At 42.9% G+C, this 27,386-nt stretch overlaps 1 protein-coding gene across 1 annotated transcript; it reads right to left on the bottom strand.

Annotated features, from left to right (window-relative positions):
• Window positions 1-407: 407 nt before the first annotated feature.
• Window positions 408-26,118, bottom strand: LOC127610423 (sprouty-related, EVH1 domain-containing protein 2-like). Its single transcript, XM_052080588.1, has 6 exons — window positions 25,542-26,118; window positions 13,530-13,722; window positions 13,275-13,443; window positions 11,940-12,004; window positions 7,253-7,414; window positions 408-7,095 (listed from the first exon to the last, which is right to left on the bottom strand). The coding sequence occupies exons 1-6, from the start codon at window positions 25,568-25,570 to the stop codon at window positions 6,310-6,312; spliced, it is 1,404 nt and encodes a 467-aa protein (XP_051936548.1). The 5' UTR covers window positions 25,571-26,118; the 3' UTR covers window positions 408-6,309.
• Between the last annotated feature and the right edge of the window lie 1,268 nt (window positions 26,119-27,386).

Here is a 27,386-nt window from a genome sequence, read left to right as displayed (position 1 = left end):
AGACCACTCCTCTGTAAGTACGTTTGAGCTCAAACGGTGTCAATGGCCCTTTTTTAGACATTGAAACCTCATCAAAATGGCGTGACAGTATTTTCTTTTATGTATGTTTGTATGTGGGTATTTTTTTCTCTTTCTACAATAACAGGTAGGTCCACTAATTGCCAATTGTGTCGTTTGTCGTTTCATTTTCATGCTGGTTGATTTATTCGTTGTTCTAATTTAAAATGGCTTTTTCCCCCGACGTTTAACATTGACAACGTAAAGTAAGCCATCATAAACTTTAATGTATGGCAAACAATTCAACATTCTAACTAACTACAATTGGAGGTGTTGTTGACCGCTATATAGTGAAAAAACAGTTTACAAGTGCATCTTCAATTAAATATCTTTTGAACTTGATTTGCAAATCATTGTATTCTGTTTTTATTTATGTTCAAGACAACGTCCCAACTACATTAGAATTGGATTTGTACAACTAGAATAAAGTAAAACTACTCACTCGTTGAAGACAGACACAAATTTTACCCAGTGGCGTTCTCGTCACCTTTTGCGCATTATGTCACAGCCTTCGTAAGAATGCCACATCCACCTTGTCAGATGGCAAACTTTGTGCCTGTTGAAACCGCTGAAACTCCTGTAAAACATATAGTCCCGTATCCATTTAGATCAACGATTATCTTTTAAAATGGTCATATCTTGCTGGGGAGTCGGGTGTAATAATAGACAAGGGTGTAAACCAAATTGCACTTTTTATCACACACCATCTTATGAAAATAAGACATCGATAGAGGGGGCAGCAATTGACCAAAAGGAATGACAGCCCTCAAAGTATTTCAGGATTTGTAATTATAATTTTTACAGGGTTATCAAAAAACAGAACACTGCATCTCAAATCATCCATTCTCCACTAAAATAAATGGAAGTGGCGTAATCCATTCCATTCCAGCCCCCATTAAAACCCAACAAAATAATTTGTAAAACGTTTAAAGAGATTTTCAATATCTTCAAAATTGTACTATAGAAACGCATACAGTAATAGCTTAATTAAATATGTTGTCAAGAATTAAACGGCCTGTGCATCACGAGTTTGTGCTTCAATACATTTTGCGGCTCCTTCTGGCGTGTGTGTCCAAGTATAATGGCGTCATTGCTGTGGAAACCTCCTATGTCCAAATATGGTCATATTCATTTCTGGATTTGAATTTGGGTAGTAAATTTTAGATCAGTCCTTCTGCTTGTGTTTTGGCCAACAGAGAAGGCCCGAAAGCAGACTTCAGTCTTGTATTGCTGATTTTAAAGTGTATTTTAAGTCACTGACTATCTTTGGACATGCAGCACCGTGGCGGAGAAACAAAGCACTTGCAGAGGGGCCACGTTGACCCTGTTCTGAGCGCAGCTATCTTAAATGTTTGCACATGTGTGCCGCTGTGATTTTTTTTTTTTTGCATCCTCCAAGCTGGAGCAGGCCCCACAAAAGCCCTGCGGGACCCTGGCTTTTTTTTTTTCTTCTCTTTTCTCTCTCCAGAGCCTCCTCACTCCGTCATTATCGCCCACATGCTTTTTGCAGAGACATCCTGAGCTTGAATGGCCTCTCGATGGCTATCACATGTTCCTACTGAGGAGGGGAAGCAGCTGGGAAGGAGAAGAGTTTTTTTTTTTGGGGGGGGGGCACATAAGGAGTTATAAGAACTTAAACCTTGGAAGAATAGTTTACTCCAGGTTTGACATAAAAAATTAAGTCTATATATTTACAGTGGTGCTTTGAGTTTAATTTCAGAGACCACACTTGAATATCAAATCACCTTCCCTTATTGAAATGAATGGAAATGCCGTTATTCCGTCCCAGGCCTACATTGTGCTCCTGTAGTGTGCGTGCCTTTGCGACCTGGAGATGTTCACAGCCCTTAATAAGCTGCAATGATATGAGTCATTCTTCACAGCTGAGAAATAATATATACCCGTGAGTGGTGTTGTTGCACAATTGGTGTTGAAATATCCAAAAGGGTGATGATGACACCCACACTGCTATTCGTTTGGATAGCACCGTCTGTAGCGTTCTGCATTGTGTGCATAAAGCTAGCGAACATTCCAAAGGCAAGCGTATGGGATTGTTTTGAATACACGTCATTCTCTTTGTTATAGGTTTCGATTGAGAGCAAACTTCAACTGGTCATGGCACTAAACAGCTTGAATCACAGAGGATAAGCTAAGAAAAAAAGCTAAAGCCAGACATTCGGAAAAGAAATCCATACAAAATTATTGTGACCTTATTGGATTATTCGCCTTTTTTGCATAATGCAACAGAGACTTCAAGCCCTAGTTGAAAGTGGAACCATCTAGCACTCGAAGGTCAATACTCTTTGAATATTGATCCTGTAGTGCAACCTTATGATCCTCTTTCTCTGTTTAGTACCTCATAGGAAGTAGGTGCCTTCCCATTGACAATCAGAAGACAGTTAAGATACGCTTTCAACATTTTCTTTCCTTTTATTGGCTGCCGTAGGCAAATACACATTTCATCTCAGTTTTTCTCACAGAACCGACCACCCTCACACCCCCCAACACACACGCACACACACGCGTTATCTACAAAGTACTTCCTGTTCCTTCTCAAAAAAAGCAAGAGCTACATCCATCGTACGCCAGTTAGAAACAGTTATTTAAAAATGTACACATATACAGTATATATCTATATATATGTATATATAAAATACCCACACTGTGTTTATATATTATATATACTTATATATAATATAACGCTTTTATGTGTTATTGATGTTTCTTTTTTTTACTGAGGTAAAAATACTAAGCGTATAAAAATGTGTCCGATTCAAATACAGCGAGTCATTTCTTTTTCTAATAACTTCTCAACTTTAATATGTGGCAGAAGAGATGATGCGTTCAGGCACTTGTAAATTGGCTCTGAAAAGGACACACAAAAGAGTGGACGGAGAGGAAAAAAAAGACAAATACACACTTTCCTATTCTGATTGTCTCTCTCCCTGATGTGTGACACCACAAAGACGATGTGTTTTTTTTTTTTAAATCACCGCAGATGCAACGTCAGGAGGTAAAAAAACACACCAAGGACGCAAAAACACAGGACGTGCGAGACGGACTCAAGGAAAAAGGACATCCTCAGCCATTCTGGACTTCAACTATAGTAGGTGACATTTCCTTAGCACCACAATTGGGATGGGAGCTTTATTTCCTAGATTTTAGATCGGAAAAAACAAACAAACAAACAAAAAACAACAACACCCATGTCCTTTTAAACACTATAGATATCTTTTTAAAAATCTTTTTAAATACACATTTAGGTGAAGCCTTTATGTCAAACTGATTCCAGCTTAGGGTGGAACAAAATATTGCAATATCAGTACAGTGTAGATATACCAACGTTAGATATCAAATACAGTATCAATATACCAATATTGGTGCAGGACAGAAACACTATTATATCAGTGCTGAATTTATACACCGTTATCAGATATCGGTAGATTAAATATCAGATACCAGTAAAATATAGCTATGCCAACATTACGTATCAATTCAGTATGGATATATAGATGTTCTAATATCAGATATTGTGCAGTATGGATACTCCAGCATCAGTTATCAGTACTGTTTCAATAGACCAACATCAGTTATCAGTACTGTATCCATACGCCGATATCAATACTGTATCGATGGACCGCTGTCTGGTATCATACTGTATCAATATGCTAATGTCAAGTCAGTGCACCTTCGAGAGACCAATATAAGATATTGATACAGAGTTAATATGCCGATGGCAGACATCGGTATAGTACAGATACGCCAACATCAGCTATCAGCGCTGTATCGATATTTCAACATCTGCAATTGGTGCGACATCGACACACCACCACCAAACATCGGCGCATTACATCTACGCCAATATCAGATTATCAGTACAAACTCTTAGAAAATACGCTAACAATAGCAGTACTGCATTGACATCGCATAATGGTACAGTATTTATACACAGATATCAGGACTGTATTGGTACGCCAATAGTTATTTGTGTTGTATGTGATGTATTTTTCTGACACCAAATGTCTTTTTTTAATGGACATCAGAGGATGAAGTTGAAAAAAAAATCATTTATTATATTCAAGAATCTTTTTGGATGTCTTCATGTGTTTCTGTAGCTTAAGTCACATAAGTAGCTAACGCAATTTATCGCGGCTGACTTTCTTCCAATATGTTGATGAGTGCATAATTGTTGCGTATACTTCATGATGGCCTATATTAAATCGGAATGGTATTATATAATTTGGTAGCCTCAGTATTGCCTCTCTGCTTTTTGCAGACGATATGGTACTGTTAGCTTCTTCAAGGTGCGAGCTCCAACTCTCAGTGGTGTGGTTCACAGCAGAATGTGAAGCGCTTGGGAAGAAAATCAGCACCCTTAAATTGTCCTCAGTTGGAAATGAGTGGAGTGACCTCAACCGCGTCGGAGATGGTATCTTTGCCCCAAGTGGAGGATCTTAAGTATCTTGGGGTCTTGTTCACGAGTGAGGGCAGGATGGAGCGCGAGAGCGAAAGTCATTCCGGTGCAAGCGTCTGCAGTGAGGAGGACTCTCTGTATTGGTGTGACATGGAGAAGAACAAACTGAGCCGAAAGGCAAAACTCGATTTACCGGTTGATCTACATCCCTCCCCTCACTGATGGTCACTCGCTGTGGGTTGAGACAGAAAGAACAAGATCCTGGATACAAGAGTCCGAGATGAGTTTCCTCCGCAGGTTGTCCTTGGCTCTCCCTTAGAGATAAGGTGAGAAGCTTGGTCATCCTGCAGGGGTCTTAGAGTTTGGCCGCTGCTCCTCCACGTCGAGAGCAGCCAAATGAGGTGGCTTGGGCTCAAGCTGCTTCCCCTGCGACCTGACCCCAGATAGGCGGGATAGAACGTATGGATGGTTTTATCCATATCACTTACGACAGAGCGCTAGTTTTGGTTTTAATATGTTGCTTAATGTATTTGTTTAGATTTAACAAAGGAGGGACACCATATAATTTTTAAAGTACACAGAAAGCAATGCTAACACCCGTCATAAATATGTCAATATTTTGCCACCTGACGAGGTAAGTGGTCAAAATGTACAGCATAAATTCAATTTGTTGGGATTTGTGGTTTTGAGTCGGTGCCATTCTTATGTGACCGTTGACCATAACCGATTGTATGTCGCAGATGAGTCTTATTTTTAAGTACAAAAAAATAGTTTTGACCAAGTTTGGCACCGCGCGTTAACGAGTTCTGTGACGGAAATCGGAAATTCGCTCCGGATTGTTAAGGCAAGTGGCAGCTAAAACAAAACAAAACAATACACAAATTTCTGACGCTGAATTCCCAAGAATGGCAGGGTTTCCGGATTTTGGTGGTTATATATGAGGCACCTTTTGGAATAATAATCATAACAATAATTGGCGAGTGTGACTGGAGGCACCACGAGTGAACCACAAAGCCAAAACCTCACTTTTTGTTCTGCTGGTGGATCAGTACAATGAGAAAATAAATAAAATCTTTGGGATATTTTGAGTGGTGGGATGTAGACTCACATGTGAGGTGTAGTGTCTCGATCGCAACAGGGATACCGGAATAGGAACGTAAATAATAGAAAAGAGTACAGTATTCCCCCGCATGTCTTTGAATTTGTTTTTGGAACCAATCATCTGTTATCTGCTGGAAAAACTCGCAATCACTGTTTTTGTGCTCAGGCCAAAGCCACGTTTCATATAAAAATATTGCTTTGGTGCCAAAGAACTATGTTGAAGTGAGGAGAAGCTTTATATAGTCAAGCCATAGCCCTGTCTAATAGACAAGTAGAGCTTTAACGCCATCTTGTGGCATCAATCGGCGATTCTCAAGCTTTTTCGAGGTGCGTCAATTTCAATGGACGTCAGCTTATTTGCAGCAGGGCTCGGTCCTCGTATCCACGGGGGAACACTACAATTCAAATTCTCCGATGCCAAAGTCAGTGTACAAAGTATAAAGTACCTGCATATGTGATACATATATGTTCAGCTATAAAACAAAAACGGAAAATAAAAGGCCCCCTGAAAAGGAGTACTGTCTCTTGCCCGGAAACTGATCTTGGAGAGACGAGACAAGCGTCTGCCTTTAGGGGGAGCTTATCTTCCCAGGCCTCTTAGAAAACGCACCAGTTTTTCTCGACTTTTTGGCTTATTTCAGTTCCAGGAATTGTCAGGCGATCAAGCAGAACCTCAGCGGTTCGTCCCCGTCCTTCCCTGTGCTTGCGTTGGTTTCTGTTTTACTACATTCGTCCTTTCAGCTGAGGGCCTTATGTCGGCCCCCACAGCAACCGCATGCTAGGCCTGCCCGGTGACATGCATTCAGCGGCGGGTACAAGCAGAGGCAGGGCGCCACCAGAGACAAACCCAGCAGGGCCAGCCAGCGCGTGCCCAGCCGGCCGCCCTCACCCCCGTCGCAAGAACACGGATCCGAGTAGTCTCCTTCCGGGTCAGACATGCAGTGGTAGAGCATGGTGTCCGCCAGCCACATGCAGCTGACCCGCCGGACGCAGCCCCGCACAGGGTCCGGAGCGTCCTGGCACCGGCCGCGCCTATTCTCGGCCACCAAGAAGGCCTCACCGCAGTGCTCGCAGTGGGCCCGCTCCGGGCCGTCCTCCTTGCGGCCCTTCACCCCGTTGGTGGACAAGGACGAGCTTGGCAGGAAGGAGCGAGGCTGTGTGGAGACCACGGAAAAGCCCTGGCGGTAGGACCCACCGTGGTGGCCCTTAACGGCAAAGGGTCCGAGAGCTGGGTCCGAGTCTGAGGGCACCAGGGCGGGCGCCAAGGGGTACGTGTAGTCGTGCTTCTGTTCCCCTGTCTTGGCAAAGTGGACGTAGGATTCTGTGTCTTCCATCTGGATGAATTTGTCGCGCATGGTGGCGTGGCGGTAGTCCTCGTAGCCCGTGAGCCAGGAGCGGTCTGACGGGCGCGCGAGGAGCCGCTCGCTGACGCGGTCGCTCGCCCGCTCCCAACTGCGCTCGCGCGGGTTGATGCGCACGATTTCCTCATCCTCCTGAAAGGTGACATGGGGACGGGACAAAGGCTGTGGAAAGAGAGAATACTTCAACGCAGTGGTTCTCAACTGTTCGATCAGGACCCAAAATTAGGCCTGGGACAGGAAAAAATAAAATTACAAGTGGTCCTCAGTCGAACACAAGCTCTTTAGATTATTCTGTTGAGGATTGGGAAAAAATTCCAACCTGGTCCAGCAGGTAGTGGTCCGAGAGCCGGTATGATTCATGGAGGTTGTGACGATATCCCAGCATGCACCTGTGCCTCTGCGGAAGAGGCGAGGACTCGAGCGGCGGCAGGCAGCTCTCCAGCTTCTGGGAAGAGGAGTTGGACGAGCTGTCGGTGGCGTTCTAAGGAAGGGGGGAGGACGACGACAAACAAACACAGGATGCGTCTGAGAGAAGCTGTGCCAGTGGACGCAGGGAAAAAAAAAAAAAAAACAACAACAACAAAAAAATCTCTGTCGCCGGGTGGGTGATGTTGCGATTTGACAAGCAAAAACAGGAAGGCTCCACTCTGATTGGGGAAAAACAGGAAAGGAGAGCTTTTGTTTTTCAGTCATTGGCTTCCTCATTTGGAAACGTGGGCAAACATTTCAACGCATCTGCCTACGAACAGAACCAAAAAACCAAGCAGGTAGTTCTTAATGGCTCGAGGGACGGATGCACAACACTGATGCATGTGGTTACCATGGCAATGGAATCAAAGGCTTTTGGACTAGTGCCTATCCATTTTCTCCAGGCCATGTCCTCACTCGGGTCGCGGGTGAGCGGGGGCATGTTCCTAAATCGTTTCACCCTCCTGTCGAGCCCCAACCGGGCTTTGAACGCGTACCACCACCTGTCACCGGATGGAAGTCGAGTACGGTAACCGATGAGCTAAAAGCCTGGGCCGCTAACTCGGTGGCCATTGACACTCTTGCTGATTACGAGGAGTGACGTTCAACTGACGTACCTTTGCGCAGCACCAGCTGGCATTCGTTTAAACATTTTGGGATCAAAATCATCAACGCAGACGTGATATTGTAACTCTTATAAGCCCTTTCTCGAACTTGTTTTTGTATTTTTATAATTGTCACAAATCGCAAAAGATTAGCGTCAAAGTCGAGTGTTTTGCCTGACGTGTATCCTTTTTACAAAAGGCTAATTCTCTCCACTTTTTGGTCAGTTATGTTTTATTGCTGATTACCAAAGAAGCGACAAAGATAGAAACATTTCTCTCTTCTGGGTTGTTCAGTGCTTCTGTTGCCAATGAAGACGATATCCCGTGGATCTTAAAAGATCAGTCGTCATGCACTACAATGGCTGGCAATACAAGCATGTTCTACTGCCGGTAGCGAATGAGTTAAACGCCTCTGTCAACAATGGTTAGGCTATCTATTAGCAGGACATCCTATTTGGGGTCAAATCTCTTTTAAAAAGGCAAAAAGCTCATTCAGTTGACAAATGGCTTTGGCTGGGATTAGCCCGGGCTGACATTCCCCCGCAGCTCTCTGGAGGATTGTTCTCATGATAGGGAATTCCCTACGGAAGCCTGCTGAGAAAGCCACCACGGTGCCCTCCAGTCAATCCAAAATAACCCTCCCAAAAAACAAAACCTAGAAAATATTTTTTTTCCAAATACGATTCCAACTGTCGTGACTCTTGAGTTCCTCAGTCAGTGTCTTTGGGTTTGCATGTTCGATCCACTTTACATGTTCACATCACCCACATCCTGACAGCTTTTCTTCCCTTTCGGCCAAAAGACCGTCCAAGTCGGATCTTGGCCAGACACCGCACACGTCTGGCCACGCAGCATGCGGGCCGATCGATTTCAGACAGGCACACGAGAGGTCAGCCTCAGCAGTCACAGGCATGTAGGGGGCCTCGCCGTGTCCCAGCTGCCGGGCACGTGTTTGGGGATGCGTTCTGTACGAGCAATTTCATGACAGGTAATAAGGTATTAAGATGAGTCAGTTTTAGGTTTTTGGGGTCAAGGAATTTGGTACTGTTCAAGTCAAAAACACTGTCCAGCTCCATGTTGTCCCGCATCCAGCAGTTTTGCCTCAAGTTTTCTGTAATTTTTTCCAGAAATTTGTGTGCGAAGTAAAACCCTCCTAAAACATGTTGGCTTTAATGTCAACTGTGAAATGATTTTTGGAAATCCAAAACCTTAATACATTTGTGACTATTGATGCTATTCGTGAGCCCATCTTGTGTTTTGCATTCTGTGTTAGCATTGAGGAAAGCACAGTTGTGGTTGTTTTGAAAATGCGTAATTCTCTTTGTTTTATGTTTTATGTTTAGTTTGACAGTGACCTTTAAATGTGATAGGCAAGCCAATTTTTTTAAAAGAGTTGTTCACTAGCCACCAAATTGCGACGTGTGTTAATTTCAATGACCGTTCAGTGCTCGTGTCTCAAATGTAATAAAATCGCCCGAACGATAAGGCACCTCTATTTTAGCAGGGCTTATTTGTGACTATCCAATAAAAGCGACTATCTTTAAAACAATGTTTCTCGCATTACACATCTGTTTTAGCCATGGTGTCATTTTCACCCCTCGGAAGTTATTCCTAAGAATGATCGCACGGACAAACTGTTCACCTCGAGCGCTTTGATCCCGTCCATCTGGCAAACGGCGAGGCCTGAACTCTATGAATTATTTGCCAGATTTATATGACCCAGTTATGTTTGTGTGCATGAAGCCATACCCGTTATATCCTGGACGCGTTCCTGAGCAGCGCTCCCCACACGGATACAGCCATGCTGAGAATTCTACCCCCCCTTCTTTGCTTTCTTACAAAGCCCTTGCAGAGCAGACGGCCAAAAATAACAAAACATACCGCCTGTACTCTGGCCTGCGAGGCTGCGACTAATTCAAAACAGGATCGGAGCGCTTACTCTGCAAGCAAGTTTAAGAGTTTCTTTCTGGTCTCTTTCCTCCAATTTCCAATTCTGGATACTTCCGAGTTAGTTTCCAGGCTTTTGTGTTGCCCTCCTGAGACAAACCCAGAATTGACCCCAACCCCCCCCTCCAACCCCCTCTGTCGCATCCACTGTTACGAACAAGCCAAAATAGAGACGGCGAGACAGACGAGACGTTCTAAAAGGGAGGAGTACGAGGAGGAGGAATCTTTAGGGAAGTATGCCCCCCCCCTCTCCCCGTCCTCCGATGACTGTAAATCTGCTGCCGCATTTTGCGCCGTCCGCGACTGCACGCTTGGCGAGCCCTGCCTCCACGCCGCTAACTTTGGGAGCGGTCATTAACGGAGGCTAAAAGCAACAGCAGATAGGTCAACAAAATTGAAAATATCACATTATGGTGTTCCTCCGCGTTATTGCGGTTCACCATTAGCAACTGGACGACATCACATTCGGGTTCAAGTAGCAGTTGTTCAAAGATTTCCAGACACTTAATAATGTATGAATGCTAATTTCTATTAGTCTGTCAACGATGCTTTTGAGCTGTATGTGCTACCAGAAACTGAAATATTTAAATTTCCTTTTCAAAAATGAATTTGTGTTAATTTGTATCACTTTGTTGAAAACCTAAAACCAAATAGTGACATTTTGAAATGGTTATTATTAAATTAGTTTGGAACTGAAGTCCAATAAACGTGAAACTGAAGGTGAGGCAATGAAATCTAATTTAGCTTCTCTGTTCCTCACTGAAAATTCAAGTACCGGTATATATTTTCGCATTCCGTTCTTACAATTCCCTTTCAATGTAGTAGTTTTTAGGTAGTTGAGCAAAAGTAATCAAGTGAAGATACACAGATCTGCTCTACGGCCAATCGGCACCTGCATTTAAGCACGTAACAACCTGTAGGTGTCATCTGCGTTGCCACCCGACCATGTGCTTGGCCAAGCGACTGTTTTGACCACGAATGATGCTGGAACAAATACAGTGATGGACTCCGTACCGCATTTCAAACAAAGATGTATTTTGTTGAGATTTATTCCCTCAGCAATATCACACAAGAGGGATTGATGTTGGACAGTACTTAGCAAGGTTTTTGAAATTGATTCGGTTTTTGGTTCAGCCATTTTTTCCCCCAAAGCAAAAACAGATGTTTGCAAATGTTTTATTTCTATTAAACAAAAGACAATCGTTTTACTTCTATGAAGGACGACAGAAATTAGAGAATAATTGCTGTTGAGACACTGACATCAGAGGGCAATTTAAAGTGAAACAATGATGCATGAAAGATTTCAGTATTTTGGATGGCTGGAACGAATTAAGAGCATTTCATTACATTTCTATGGGCAAAATTGATTTGATGTGAGGAAATGCGCTTGCTCACAGAACAAAAATAAACTTAACTTAGTTAAGGAAGCACTGTATGTCCCCTTTAAAAGTGCAGTACAATTGTTAAATGCATTGATCTTCCAAGAGATTTTTTTTTTTACATTTTATTTTTTTTAAGTGTTGCGGGGTCCCTTGACAGCTCTGTAGAAGCCTCTTTGGGTGTTTGTGTGCATCTCTGCGGTGGCGGTACACTCCCAGCAGAGCACCTATTAGTCTTGGCCGTCGTAGACAGCCAGAGTCCAAAAGATGAACCCACGAGGCACTTCCTCTCATAAATCAGCCGCCCCGCACTAAGCTGGGAAACAGCTGCGAGCCACTCGTTTGCACGCTGCCGCTCTCTTTTTAAGCCGCCCGGGTGGGTGGAGGGGAGGCTTGAATGGTGGTGGTGGTGCTGGGGCAGAGAGGGCTGGGCGGGGGGTGGGGGGGGTAGGCTACAGGAAGTAACCTTCTGACCTTGCCTGCTGCTCTCTGTGTCAGGTTACAGGGAGGTGGGGGGAGGGGTGGGACCCTCTCAATCACTTTTTATTTTAAATACTCCAAACGGCTCTGGTGTTTCCCCATAGTTAAACGAAAAGAAAACACTTACGGTGAAGACGTCGTCGTCACCCAGCTCGCCTTCGTTCTGGAGTGCTGTAGAGGAGGTTGTAGAACCTACGAGTGGGGGAGGGGGGGAAGAGGGCCTTGAGTTTGACACCAGTCATTCACGGCTTCCTGCAAATCTTCAATTTGCAAAACTAGTTCCTATCACATTAGTTTGGAAGCCACTCTATTGGGACAATAGTAACAGGGCATTTCACCATTTGCAGTTAGAAAAGCTTTGAGACTCCCCTGGGAAGACTTTGTGCACTGGGAACAAAAAAAGGGCCTTTCCCCCAAAAGGTTCCCACAAAGCATCCGGTTATGCAAAAATGTCAAAAAGCCAAAAGAGTCATGGACATCTGTGAGCGTTGTTCAATGCACTTCGATGGTTGCGTATTGACACTGATTGGAAATTTAATTGTTTATGCTGATGCTGTTGCTTGGTTTTATGCGGGTGTTTTAGGGCAGAACGTGGCCACTTAGAATACATTGGCAGATGTCAAATATGTGTCAGATTTGTGTGTGATTTTTCTTTTTGGAAGAGTCTTGCTTTTGTTCTGAGGGTATCCAATTATTATTTTAATTTTTTTTATATTGCCATGCGTCATTCCGGAGGGAAACCCCCCCCCCAAACAAAAACAAAACTTCTGAATTGCGTCATTCGAACCACACAATGTAATTCCAGCCTGAAGAGCCTGCAGTCAAATCCCTGCTTGACGAATTGATGAAGAAATCCCCGGCTTTCACTTGACCACGCCAGCGGATCCTGAAAAAGTCTTAATTGCCCATTCTGCTTGGTCACTTTTGTTATGGTCTCAGACATGCAAAAAGTCCTGCTTCACAAAGAGAGGACGTTGCAAACGGACAATTTTTAAAATTGAAAATATACTTTTCTTCACATCTTATTATTTGGGCTTTTCCAACAAACCTCTCCAAAGACGTTCATTTTTAATTTTTTTTTTTACTAGGGCCATCAATCGATTACAATTTTAACATGTTTGGGTGTTGATTTTGACAGCCCAAATTGTACTTATTTCTGCAAACGAGTCAAATGTCAAATTGTTCCGGGGGACCGCTGCTTCAGGCTGCATCTTGACAAGAACAAGCGCGTACAAGGGACACTGGGTTTACAATGGAGTTTCATCTCTGGAACAATCTAACCTATGCTAACGCGATAGTAGAAATCCAGCTTTTCATTATCTGATCCTCACCTAGTCAAAAATAAAAAAATATAAAATAAAATGGTGAGTATATTGTTTACCGAGCATGCCTTTTTGTGTCGGGCGACCAGATTGAATGCTAAATGTTGTTAGCACGCGTTCGTGGTAAAGGCGCAACGGACCTTCCGCCAAGTCCTCGATGGCTTTCCGCACCCCCCTGTCGAAAGCCCTGGCGTCGGCGGGACTCTGGAAGGACAGACCACACCTCCGGTCCTCCACTTTCCAGTGGTGAAAAGTGGGCGTGGCAATGGTGTACACCAAGTCCTTCCTTAACGGACAGTCCATTATTACCTGCCGATCAGATGGAAAAAAAATAAACAAACAAACAAACACACATTTTGTCTTTAAAAATCACAAAATAAAAAAACACCCGTCACCAATTTGTCCCGTATCCGCTCGCCCCGGATGAGGAACTGGCAACTGCCAGAGGGTGGTAGCTGGGGTAGCTCGGGCGGCCGCAGGCGGCAGACCCCCACCCTACTGAGGGCGCCCCCATCCTGGGCCAGCCAGCCTCCACTGGAGTCGTCCCGCGTCATGACCACCGCTTTCACACGCACGATGTAGCTGTCACTGCAACATAACAAGAAGAACGGTTAGGCACTTGGCCTGCTTGATCAGCTATCGCAACATTTGCTTGGAAATACAGTGCGGTAATACTGTCCCCACAGGGGTGTACAAAAATGCAAAGAGCCACTACAGATTTGAGTCATTTTGAGAATTTTAAATGTCTTGAGCTTGTTGAAAAACTATATACAACAACAACAAAAATTGTCTCATTTCATATCATGGCTTTTCACTTGTCGTGGGTGAGTCTGGAACGTCTCGCCGCGATACACGGGGGTTCATTGAATCATCTTTTCCCGGCCTCGAGTTGGCTTACTTGTTTGCACACATCGGCAGAATGTTTGAGGGCGGCCGCAGTCACGACTTTGCCTCGTCCTGGCTCTAACGATGTGGGAGGTGTTGTGCACGCGCACACACACGCATCCATAAGTCACCATTTTTTAATGAACTTAAAGCAGCGTTCTGAATTGCTCCTAAATGGTGACATTTTGATCCTAAAATTTGACACGGTGCAAGTAAAGTAGCTTTCGGGATGAAAAGTTTCGATCATGCAATCATGAACTTCTTATCGATTCCCATCCTGGTCGGGTGGTCAGACCAAAACTTGTTCAAGCAACTTCAGACGAACACAACACATCAGTGAGCGATCTGCGCAAATTAATGCATTTGATAATCGGCATCAAAGGCAAACATTTTATTTAGTCATGTTAATTGATAAATACTAATTCTGAACTCCTTCTGGTGGTTTTTGTGCCACAGTTGCAGGCTGTTTTATTGTGCTTTGGTATAGTAGAGATGTTTGCAATCATTGTGATGCGACAGCGCTAATATTAAAAGGGTGATAGGTCTGTTAAGTTCCCACTGAATGCCCAGGTACCAAATGTACTGTATTTGACAATATTGAAAATCAGTTTTTGAAAAATTCAAGTCTTCATAGTACTGTATGCACTTTAGTTTTTGTGCTGATTTTAGGACCACCCTGTACCAGTACAGTGGTTAGACCAGGGGTGGGCAAACTTTTTGGCTCGGGGGCCGCATTGACTTTTAAAATTTGACAGACAGGCCAGGTCAGCACAAGCTATCGTACATTAAAAAAACTGCAATTGTTGACAGTCCATATCAAACATCAACAGAACAAAAGCATGAACGTACTGTATTAATATAATTTTTAAAAAGAAAACAGTGTTGTTGATGACCTATTTTAGCCTGTGCATCGCTGCAGATGGGTTGTGATCAGACCAGTAGAAGTAGAGCGATACAGAGGTCCAAGGTGGTCGATAAGATCCCCCCGCCCCGTGTTCTGCAACTTAAGTCAATGCGCCAACTGGCGGTGAAATGTCTGTCATTAGATGTCCACATAAAATGAATGCAATCATTCACATCGAACCTTAATTGTGGACCAACCTTCGGTGGGCCGGATTAAAAAGACCAACGGGCCGGATCTGGCCTGCGGGCCGTAGTTTGCCCACCTCTGGGTTAGACTCTTTCTCCTTGGATAACAGCTACAATTAAATACCTTCCTGTACAGTAAATCGACATTCTATCATTTCCTATGGATGTTTTTTTTCTGAGGGGGGGGAAAAGTTGAACAATGATGGAAGTCAACCAGCGTCTAAGAATCCATTTCAGAGATTCCACCCAAAATGGCGCAAAAAAAAAAGCCGTTGTTCGACACACAGACGGAAGAACCTGCGACAGTTTAGTCTACAGAGTTCACCAGTACAAAACAAAAGAGTCGTCATGTTCCAACATATGATGGTCGCCACCCTCCGTGGGGACACAATGAGCTCGTTGCACTGATCTGACAACAACAGGAAGGAGTCTTTGTGTGCGTTTGTGCTTGCGTGTGTGCGTGTGTGTGTCTTTAAAAAAATGAACATGTAAAGCGGTGGGTGGATCGGCGCTCCACTGTTTGTCTGTCGACACACCGTCAGTCAGCCAGCCTGTCATTCAGTCACTTTTATGAATGTGCGTGGGTGGGAAAGGAGCCGCTCTACCGGTTTCGCCACCTGTGCTGTGTGTGTGTGTGTGTGTGTGTCTGTGTGCGCGCATGGATGCGTCAAATCCGCCGCACTGTCTGTAAGCTAATTATATAACATCACCCCTCTGTTCTGCACCTCCCTTTCCCTCTTCTTCGCTCGCTCGTCCGCCCACAGACACATCTGTATTTCCATTCTCGTCCATTGACATATACAGTAGCAACCCCAGCTCCCGAAACCTTAACTGAGACTGTCTTCAGTCATAACAACAGGTCGTATAAATAGCTTGGGACGGACGGGTTAGCCACAAAGCGCATCAGGTTATCGAACAAATGCTTCATCTGTCTCTTTTTGTTGTAAGATCCATTTTGGTTAGTTCACCAATGCAGTTTTCAGTCATTTATTGAACAGTAGAACCCAAACACAACTCATTTCTCGTTATACCAAAGCCTTTTGGGGCATATACTGCAGTTATTTTGCCTTTTCTCTCTGGAATGACCTCCCACTGAACATTCGGCAAGCCTCCTCGCTGCCCATCTTCAAAGCCCTCCTCAAAGCTCACTTGTATTCTTTGGCATTCGACTCGGCATGACTTGGATTTGTTCTTGGTTTTACTGTTTGGTGCTTTCTACCGCCTTTATTACCGATTTGTCTTACTGTTTATTGTGCATGTTAAATTGCTCCATGTACAGCACTTTGTATGCAGCGATGGCTGTTTGAAAGTGCTCTATAAATACTGTTGACTTGACTTTTCTAGAAATGCCCCCCATACCCCAACTACTTTTGCCTTGTCATTGGCTAAAACGTCTTATCATTCAGCAGGCACAGTGCCACCTGTTGCTCGACATCCTGGCATTTTAAAAACTTGCTGTGACAAAGACTGCTCAGTTTTGATCGTTGTCACGAGCTGTATCAGGTGAAGCTACATGCCGCTGACTTTTGGTTGACTTGAAACATATGTGCGACAGTTTGGCCCCCCTACACAGCCCACCCACATGCAGCAATGACGTCAAAAAAAAAAAAAAAAAGAATCTAGACCTTTCTAAAAGCACATATGCTCCAAGATACACAATGGCAGCTATCAGCGCTACCAGTGATGTGGAAATGTCATGTTTCGGTCTAGTCTTGTGACCCGTGTTTAAGAGCCCCCGTCTGCTGACAGGCCCTTTAATCTGTGGTGGGAAGAGCCACAAGCACAACTTTGATACGCACGGCGGCTACAGCATGTTCTGGACCAACATGCAGACAAACGGACAAGGATGCACGCAAACCTTTGCAGGGCTGGGAACTTAATTCTTTCCAGACGAATGTGATGAGCCCTTTGTGGAGTTTTGGACTGTGTACAACTTATAAAAAGTTACGGTCGGGTTTTAAAGTAGAACTAATCCATTTCTGGCATCCAACTTTAGCCAGATAAGCAACTATACGGGCAAAACTGCATGTAATATTTCAACAAATAACATAAGTTCTTGATAAAAGTCCGAGCGAAAATACAGGAGTTTTGAATGACCAAATTACAGATATGACTGACATGTTTATTTAACGTAAAAAGAAGCAAAAGGGGAATTTACAATTTCAAAAGAAATTTTTTTTCATATCAGTTTAATATCTGCATGACCTCACAGTAATACATGAGTAAAACGATCCATGAAAAACAAGACTTGCCACAGTGTAGCTCTAACTTGTTAAAAAAAAAACATAAAAAAAGCAATGTTTTAAAAAAAAATCCCAACAACAAAAACACTACACCAGAAGAAAAACAATCTGAGACGGAGGGCGTAACACCCTCGCAGCCTTCGCATTGACCAGTTAGTTTGGGCTCCAGGAGCTTTTCTAATCCTATTGCAGAATATCCACCTACAGAAAATTAATACGTGCAACTCATCGACAGTCACACTGATAAGAGAAAAGGCGATCTATGAATCACATCTTTTATTTAATCAGCCTCCCCATCATTAGGTTGAAGGTCAACCGGCATGAAGAGTCTCTACCGCTAACATCCTCTTGCACCAGGCCACGATATGCACTTGTCACGACTTAGTTTGCACTAATATTAGTGAAATATATTGACCTTTTTGGTCACCATATTGCCCCCCGCCCCCCCCCAAAAAAAATCTGTAATGACAATTGTTCAAAGCGCTGACTTCAGTTATGTGTGGCATCTGACTCATGGATGACTGATTGTGATCATAATAATTAAAGGCTTGTCCTGTATGCTAAGGGCGGCGACACTTCCTCTGAATGGAGCTGACAAGGGCCACTCCTTAGTGTAATCGACACAAACACGTAGACGCACAAAAGGTACGCCGGTCGGAGCATCGCCCCAAGTCCACGCCATCGCGTAGTGGTGGCGACATTTCCTGGTTGATGCACTTGCATCGTTTCACACCGTTGCCAGGATTTTAAACAATGAGGCACATGTTGGCTTTCTTGACATGATATTTGATGTTCCAATTACAATATTGAAATACAATGCACTGTTGAGCTTTCCCCAAATTAAATTCAGCCCGTTGGAAGGCAAAGATTATGCATGCGTGGTTAAATCTCAATGGAAAAAAAAACATTTAACTAAGATAGACATGGCACACCCTCCCCCCCCCCAAAACATCATAAAAATTAAATATGACTTAAACTTTTTTTTCTTAAAAGGCATTTAACAGAGATGTTGCACACCCTCTCCTCATCATTAAGAAAGTACAACCAAAAGCCTATTGGAAACGTGGGAAAAATGAAAACATGGTTTAGAAAATTTACCAAACAGCAACAGCCAACGCCCCCCTCAAAAAAAAAAAAAAAAACTAAAAAAAACAGACCACACTAGTCAAACTGTGTGATTTGACGCACCCCCTGGGGGGGGGGCACATTTGCAGTGCTCCTTTTTATACTATACGGTAAATACGATTACAGTACCGTAATTTCCAGACTACAAAACGTCCCTGATCAAAAGCGCTAAATTTAGACAATAAAAACACGCCTGTCCATACATTGGCCATGCTGTATTAACAACCACGGGTCAACACGTTATAACATGGAATATTTGCAATGAAAGTAGTCACGCAGAAGGAATTTAAAAAAAAAAACCTTAAACACCAGTAGACGCCTTTACCCCCCCGCCCCCAGTTTTTTGTTTGTTTGTTCTGTAATAGGTCAGCTGTAACAAGGGTACATCTATTGGCTGGCATGAAGCTGAATTCGTCAATAAGCCGGCTAAATCGAAAATTCACACACCGTTGAAAGAAAATGAACTGAATGAAAAGCTGCCCTATTCTCTCTGCAAACGAAAAAAAAAAAGAGCGAGGTGAAACGAGTTTATTCCCAACTATTGACACTGATGCCTCCCGCGGGAAGCCGTGATCGGCTTCCTGCCAATCAGAAGCCCTTATATGGAACACTTGCTCACGTGTTTGAAGCAGAGCGGTCGCCCGGCCACTCATTCGGTTGGTCAGTCGGATGCTTTTATCGTCGACGTGGACGACAGGGCCTGCATTGACGCTACATGAGGTGACCCTAACAAGGGTTTTCCAAAAACATTTTTTGTAGGGGACCCTGGTCCCGCTACTAATCGCCTAATGACAAAAGGCAAAATTTTTATTCCATTTTAAGGAACAGTCATACTATTACAACCTGTGCATATTTTCAGATCAAGAGCAAATATTTTTTTTTTGCGATGAAAAGTCATCACGTTATGACGATAAAGGCATATTTTTCTTAGTCACGTTATGATTTTACAACCAATTGTTGTGATAATGCGTCACAATTATATCAGAGCAATTAATTGGCCCAAAGCTAATTGGTTTGTTGGCTGCTTTCCTATTTTTAAACCGTTAACGACGTAAGAATATACAGCAAATTATTTTGTGGACACTCAAGGTAGTGAACCTCATTTTGAAAACCCCTGATTTCGATTAAAAGTTAAAAAACTTGTTAAAAGTGGGTGAGCGTGTTGCGGATAATGCAAACAGGATTTTTTTAAACGTCTACGACGTGACACTACAACTGATCCGTTGAAATCAAGGTGGAAATATAAGCTGATTGCTTCTAAACCTCTTACAAGGTCAAAGTAAAACACCCCATAAAGCTTCTTATCCTCTTAGACTTGAGCGGCTAATGCTTTCAGTCCAGCCACATTGTTTTTAAATGGAAATGAATGAAAAGTGGGGGACATTTGGAGACTCAAAAAGCAAACATCAAAGAACAAAAAACAAAACCTACATGTTATTTATTTATTTTGCCAACATGCTGAAATCTGGAAAAATGAATACGACGAGATCAGTTTTTGGAATGTGCGACCAAAACAACTGCAGTGTATATAGCGTGTGCCAACAAAAAATGATTTCTGTACGTTAAATTCTAAATCCACATAAGAGGCGCAAAGAGAATTTCTTTGCTAGGATGTGGACATGTAAACATAGCTTAATGAAAGAATGTAAGAACGTTTTTATTTTTAATGACATATTGAGCATTGGGTGTACCACTAGCGTTCATTTGGGTATTTATCATTTTTAGAGGTGAATGTAGATAGTTTCTGATGGTCACTCTGTGATTTTTTTTTTTAATGCTGAGAGTACATTTTGATGAGGATATTGACATGTAAAAAGCTACTCTTAATTTACGGCATTTTTTAAAACTGCTATTAAGCGTGCCTGTGTACCATGGTCTTTTTTTAACATATGTAAAACTTTATTCTCAGTGAAGAACATAAGAAAATAAACTTAGCGAGAATGCTGTGACCTCTATCGTCCGCCTTGCATTTTATAACTTGTCAACTTTGTTTACATAAACTGTTGCGGTTTTCGCTTGTGGCGGCGCTTTTGGACCTAAGTAAGCCATCTGATAATCAATGTGATTTCCGGCTGAGTTCTGTGCACTTAAATAACCCAGAGTGATTGTGCGCGCGTTCTACGAACGGTCAAAAAAAGTACATTATTTGCCTCGGACTGTAAAGAATTCCTAAAGGGAGTAATTTCGGGGCAATAAATACAAAGCGCATGATGCGTGTACATTGTGGCACGGCTACCCACGTTTTGCTCACATCATCATCCAAGCGAGCCATCAAAGCCAGCAATCAAAGTTGATGCCAACCACGGCTAATGATACGATCCTGTCAGCTGATGAGCAAGGATGTTTTTTTAATCTATTAATTTTTTTATGAGAAAGGACAAACAATCGGGCTCCATTGTTCGCTCTCGAGAATAAACAGCTCAGGCTATTACATAAAAGCTGTGATGAATACAACACAGGAAACACTGTTACCATGGATCTGTTCCACATGATAGTGTGTGTGCATGCAAACTAGGGTGTGTGTGTGTGTGTGTTGGGTGGGGGTGGGGGTGGCTACCACAGTTTATTAAGTTCATTGAATTGATTGGAATGCGCTACCAACATGATGTTTTAATTACGCGCAGTATATCTCTAACAATGCATGTTTAAAGACTGGGCTCCTGGGTGTTATTTTCAGGATGTCCGCGCATGTATGTTCCAGTCTTGATTATCCATAGATCCTTCGTTCTAATGCCTTTATTGCGTCGGAACCATTGAAAATGATCAGTGATCATTTTTGGGGAAATCTGCGTCAAAGATTTGTTGACTTAATTACGTAGCTGGTAGTCTCCAATCACTTTAAAGGGTCATATGACTATATGTATATCAAAAGTATCAGCCAATTTTCTTAAAATATTATAATTTCCGATCAAAGTCATATAACCCCCACATATTCACAGCTAGCTTTTGTACGCAAAACTTTTCCAAAACATTCCTACAACGTTAACTTGCTAGCATGCTAGTCAATAAGATGGGATGTATTAGAGTATCTCGAGACGTGGAAATTGGTTTTGACAAAATCTGTGCATAAAATGCTTCCAAAACATTCCTACGACAGAGAACAATTTATCTTTCAGCATCATATTTTGGGCAGTTTTATGATGGTGCTAACTTGCTAGCGCTGTCTGGAGGCCTCGGGAACAGCAATCATGTTCCTGAGTCAAAGCAAATCAGAATAACTGTTCTAAAAAAAAATTTCAAGGCTATTTTGACAACACCCGGTTTGTGAACATTTTCAATAATGCTATCCGAGGATAGAAAACAGTCAAGTTGTTGGCAGGTGGGTACCCAGGTCAAATTTATGACACTTGATTGGCCAATAAGCTACATCATGTTATGTTGGGAGTACCTCATGTCCTTAACCCTCCTGTTATGTTGCTTTTCCGAAATAAAAAAAATCATGCTCACAGGTCTATTTGAAGCATCTGGCGAATGAAAACTGCGCAAATGTGAACAGAACGGACCTGTGGCTCAACCTTAGGATGACGCTGGTTAGCCAATCAGCTTGAATTTGTTTTCGCAAGAATACCAGGCTTTACTCAATAGAGCGAAATGCAAAAACATCGCAAGTGATCTTCAGAGGGATGTAAAATCATATTACGAGGACAAAAGTGCTCCCTGTTGTGTGTAAATCCGTGATTATTTGACCTAAAACAAAAATGCTGGGTTATAGTTTTGTTGTATTTTCGAACATTTCTCAAACTAAGGTCAAGCCATTGGTAGTAAATGACCAAACGGGGCTATTCAATTGCACTTACCAAAGGCCGTTGGCACAGATTTAGTGTGTTATTCTTGACAGTTATTATCGGTCGCCCACTATGAAATTCCACACCTAACTGGGTCTCGATATCCAATGCTGACAAATATAAACATGAGGAACAGAACAATTTTAGCAAGGCAGTTGTGGTGGGGTTGAATATGCAGCTCCGCTAACTGGAGCGTCTGCTTCGTGATGAGTGCTTTTTCGTTTGGGGGGGGGGGGGATATTTCCTTTCCGCGGGATGCCAACTGACCTCGGATGAATGTCAACGGGCATCTTGCCGACAAATTACAGTCAAAGAAAAAAAAAACATTAATTGCAGCTGTAGTCATGGCAGACGTATTGTAAAATATAATCATCAGCTGCTATTCTGTTGTGTGTTTATTAGAAAGTTGGTAATCCACCCATCTTTTCTAAAATAGGTAGTGCATTGGAAACAACTGTGTTTGTTGCTTTCCATGTCTTGGAGGGGATACTTGCTGTTTAACTCAGCAGTTAAAGACACACCCCAAAAAACACTGTTAGCATGTACGCTATACTAACTAGAATTATATACACAGAACTGGTCGCCAGCCAATCGCAGGACGATTTACACTCACATTCACACTGATGGATGATTTATTCTTCAGTTAACCGACCACGCTTGTTTTTAGAAGTTGGTGAGCAACCAGCATGTACTGTATATGTAGAAAACCCAACTCAGGCATGGGGAGAACATGCAAACGCCACACGGGAAGGCCGAAGCTTTGAGGCAGATGTGCTAAGCAGTTGGCCAACACGATGCCAGAAATAACTCGAGAAAACGTCTGTGGCCAGTGTTAATACACAAGGACATGTTGTATAACTCAACGTTGAAACAGTTCGTGAGCATTTTCTACGTATAGAGAGCTTTCTAGTATGCTAGCTCAACAAAATAGCTCAATATATAGTACAGATATTTAAAGAGATTTTGACCTAGAAATGATATGTTGCCACTTTCTACATTGATTATCTTAAAATGCACCATTTGAAGCCTTGAAGTTTGTGTGTTTGCATTTACATTACTTTTAGATGCATTGAACGCGCGTATCCCAACAATTCACTATGGAAATGCTTAATTTAGTCTCGAATTCCAACTTTACAAATGGACAAATATAGTCAGCAAAATATTAGTGTTGCATTTGATATACTGGAGTGACACTTGTGTAACTTGACATTTAAACATTTTAAAAATGGACTCACTGGGCATTTTCCAGCTAGCCCAGAAGAGAAGTCACAATAGTAAACATTCCATTTCAACTTTATTAATACACAGCACAAAACATTTTTAATTTTGCATTCCAGTGCGATACATGTTGTGCAACTTAAATCACACACACACACAAAACTGTTTTACTTAAGTGTCCAGCTAGCTCCCCAGATTTCTCACTCAACACTTTTAGTCCATCACTGAAACGTTAAGTTAATAAGTCATACACAACACAATAGACCCAGATGGAGAGACCTGGTAGCTATGGTTGGCTCTACGCGCCATGAAGTGCAAGAGGACTAAAGAAAAGAAAACACAACACGTTGCAGTGTGCATTCCAGGGAAATATACACTTACATCGTGCAACTTGATATTTTTTTTCTAAAAATTAAATAATGTTTGTTAGCATTTTCTATGTTTACGAGTGTCGACCATGTGCTCAAGCAAGCTTATGTGGGAGCCCGCTATGGAAATACTTCACTTAGCATCAAATTAGAGCTTCAATATAGTTACTTAAAAATGTACTAGTTTTCTATTCCATGCATTGGAGAAATTAATTGATGTGTAACTTGACAAAACATGTTCCCGTTTGTAATTTCCAGGTATGTCATGAAACAATCATGCAGGAATTATGACATTTAGATAGTACAGGACATATTCCAGTTTTGCATTCCAGGAGGATACATTTACATTTAAATGAGAAAAAAAATCCTTGACAGTTTACTCACATTACATATGAGCACATACTTGGCTCATGTGGGGAAAAACGTCATTTAGTCTCAAAGACAGCTTTATGATATACTCAAAAATATATTTAAATGTTCTATTACATGTACTGAGCGCTAGCGAATTTTATGTCACTGTGAAAACATCTGACTTTGACCCTAAATCAAGCTTTATACGAGGATATCGAGTGCAAAAAATGAATTACCATACATGCATTTTTCGAATATGCGTTATAAATGTGTTATTGATCTTTTTTATGTATCAATTATTTATTTAGATATGGCTAACTTAGGGTTGTGCTAATAATTTAGCACACGGCTACAACGCTGAAGTCACCTTCCAAGGAGCCGGTCGCTCTGTCACTACGCCCGCGGAGCCGATTGTGACCGTCGGGCATGAATGGCGAGACAGCTCAGGAAGGTTAAGAGGGCTTTTATGAATGAGGCCGGCGTCACGCTACCGCAGCACAAACATCCTCCTCCGATGCCCTTCGGCCCCTTCGACTGTTTCACCCCCTCCCCCGCCCCATCCAACCGATAGTTAGTTCCCACCAACGCACATTTACATACACACACGCAAATCGACACCGCAGAGCCAAAATGGCGAACCAGCATAACAAACGTCTCCATGTTGGTTCGTTAGAGAAGCCTCGTGGATGCTCACGGAAACCAGGCGTTTAAGGCACGTTGACGTTATTTTAGCCAACACAAACATGCTAATTATGGGCTTGGCTACTTAAGTTGGCTCATTTTTCTACCGATGTTTTTTTTATGAATGGGGGTATGCAAATGAGGAGTGATTGAGAAAGACATGGCGGATGAGGCGTATCGGATATCTCATATCCTGTGAGACTTCCCCTTTCGGTTAGAGGCACCACACACACACACACACGCACAAGGAGCTAAAAAGCAAAATAACACACGCGCCGATAGGATCACACCGCGGCCTTTTCTCGCTTTTGTTTGATTTGACGTAGTGGGGGTTTCAAGCACGCTCAGCCGAAGGAAGTCTTTGGAAAACGGGGGGGTTGGGGGAGTGCTGGACGGGGATCCTTTCACAAAATGTTTCCGATCCACCCACGCTTCTCCTCCTCCTCCTATACCACCACTACCTCCTCGTCGTTTTTCTCAAAACACAATATGCGCCTTTCGAGCTACCCACGAAGCCACTATTAGATTCTGTTGTCTTATAACATCATGAACAGAAGGTATTTATAAAAGTAGTCGAGACCAAGTTGAGCACGAGAGGGGGTGTAGTGGGAGAGCGCAAAGGGGGGTAAAATGGAGGGGTGGGGGGTTATACGGTTACTTACTCGTTTGGGTGTGTTTCTTCTTCTATCATGTTTCCTCGCTTCACCTCAGGTCACGTAGCGCGGCGGATGCGTTCATCTTCGGCCTCGTCATCGCGTCGATCCCCGCTACAAATCCACATTTATCACTAAAGTATCCGACTGGAAGTCTTTTGTGTGCAGTGCGAGCCGTCCCTCTTCACCTCCCTCCTCTTCTACCTCGCCAGCCAGCTGCTTTTCGATTGCAAATGTCGAGCCCCTCTCCTCCCGATATGCTCCAACTTTTCAGAGGGCCAGCAGGTAGTGTTCGTCCGACGCGAGCTCCCCCCGCCTTGCAGGACAATATGGACTCGCCCTCAGGTGCTGGCTCGTTGTCGTTTTTTTTTTTGCCCCTCTCGGTCCCCCCCAAAATGTCCTCCACACGACGGTAGCTGTGACTATAATGTTAAAATCGCGTCGTCGTCGCCGTGGGGTGGCCCCGCCAGAGCCCCATCTCTTTCGCTGCTACTCCATGTTGATTTGAGAGGGAGCCAGGCAAGCAGGCAGACAGCCCGAGTCGCTCCAGCGATGCCGGGGGAGGAGAGAGGGAGTTGGAGGAGGGAGCAGGGCGGAAGTTGTGACGTCGGTCTCCAGTTTGGTGTCGGGGCTGCAGGCCACATGCCCCTCCACCCCATCATAGCTCCGCTAACCCCGATATAGATTACTTTCTACCTCGTCGCGCATAAAATATAGTTTCATTCTCTTAACTTGCACAATACTTATCCTGAGAAAAAGAAGAAGAGTAAGAAAGTCACTGGAAACATGCTCATCAAAACGACGTGGTCCCGTAGCTTCACACAAGACGCTAAATTACGTTATGGGAACTGCAAATATACACGTTACTAGCAAATGCTTCTTCAAATCAGGCAGGGAAATTTTGAATGCCAGAGGCTGGTAGTTTTTAGACTGGCACAATACATTGCACTCTCCATTAATCGTTCTCTGAGCTGACAACATCACTTTTTCTAAATCAATCAGAATCAGAATCATCTTTATTGGGAATGTCTTGCTTCTCCGAATCTGTTGTACCATCGTTGTTATCACTCTGTGGTTCACATTCTTCAATGTTGCCATGGTATTAGCTTTTTTTTTCCACGTAAATCCGTGAAATCTCAACGAATCAGTCAAGCTCTCAACCGCTGTTTTTAGTTTTTTTTTTACATATGTCATCATATGTAATGAAAAATAATGAGCCAATTTTCACAAAGTAAAAAGCAGAAAGTACAGAGATAAGTTTTCAAGCAAACATGTACAGTACGCAGTAAAAGTAAAAAAGTTGTCATAAAAATCTACTAAAGATTAGTCAACAGTACTCTATTACTTGTTTGTTTGTGTTTAGACAAATTTGTTTGTGCAAAGCAAAGAAATTTGAACATTTGTTGAAAAATTTCTGTCATTTTGAAAGACATTTTTTGGTTCAAATTTAGACCTGCTGGACCCAAAGTAGAACGTTTTCGGCCTTGGCGGCGGTCTGTGTTCATCTCACCTCCGTTTGGCAACATGCAATTTCAAACTCCACATGCTTATTATGCAAAAGTCAGATTAGAGGTTCAGTTTTCGTGAGACAATCGTTGTGGATTGATCTTTTTCACACCTATTGATCCACTTAAACTGTGAGCAAGTCAGATGATTTAGTGCCCCTGTTTACACCACCACTAAACACTAGACTGCATTGTTTGTTTTTGTAAAGAGGGGCTCAAGTCTGGACTAATCCACAGACGAGGTTTAATGAGAACGCGCTGTGTAGTAGCGTCCTCTACTGGCCATTCTTGCCTCTGTAAAGTACAAAAGTATTGTAATGACAAACATAGTGTTATACATGAATTATAT

This window comes from Hippocampus zosterae, chromosome 11, assembly GCF_025434085.1.
Source record: "Hippocampus zosterae strain Florida chromosome 11, ASM2543408v3, whole genome shotgun sequence".
NCBI classification, from domain to species: Eukaryota; Metazoa; Chordata; class Actinopteri; order Syngnathiformes; family Syngnathidae; genus Hippocampus; species Hippocampus zosterae.
Note: the sequence above shows the minus strand (reverse complement) of the source record. Positions and strands in the feature narration are given on the sequence as shown.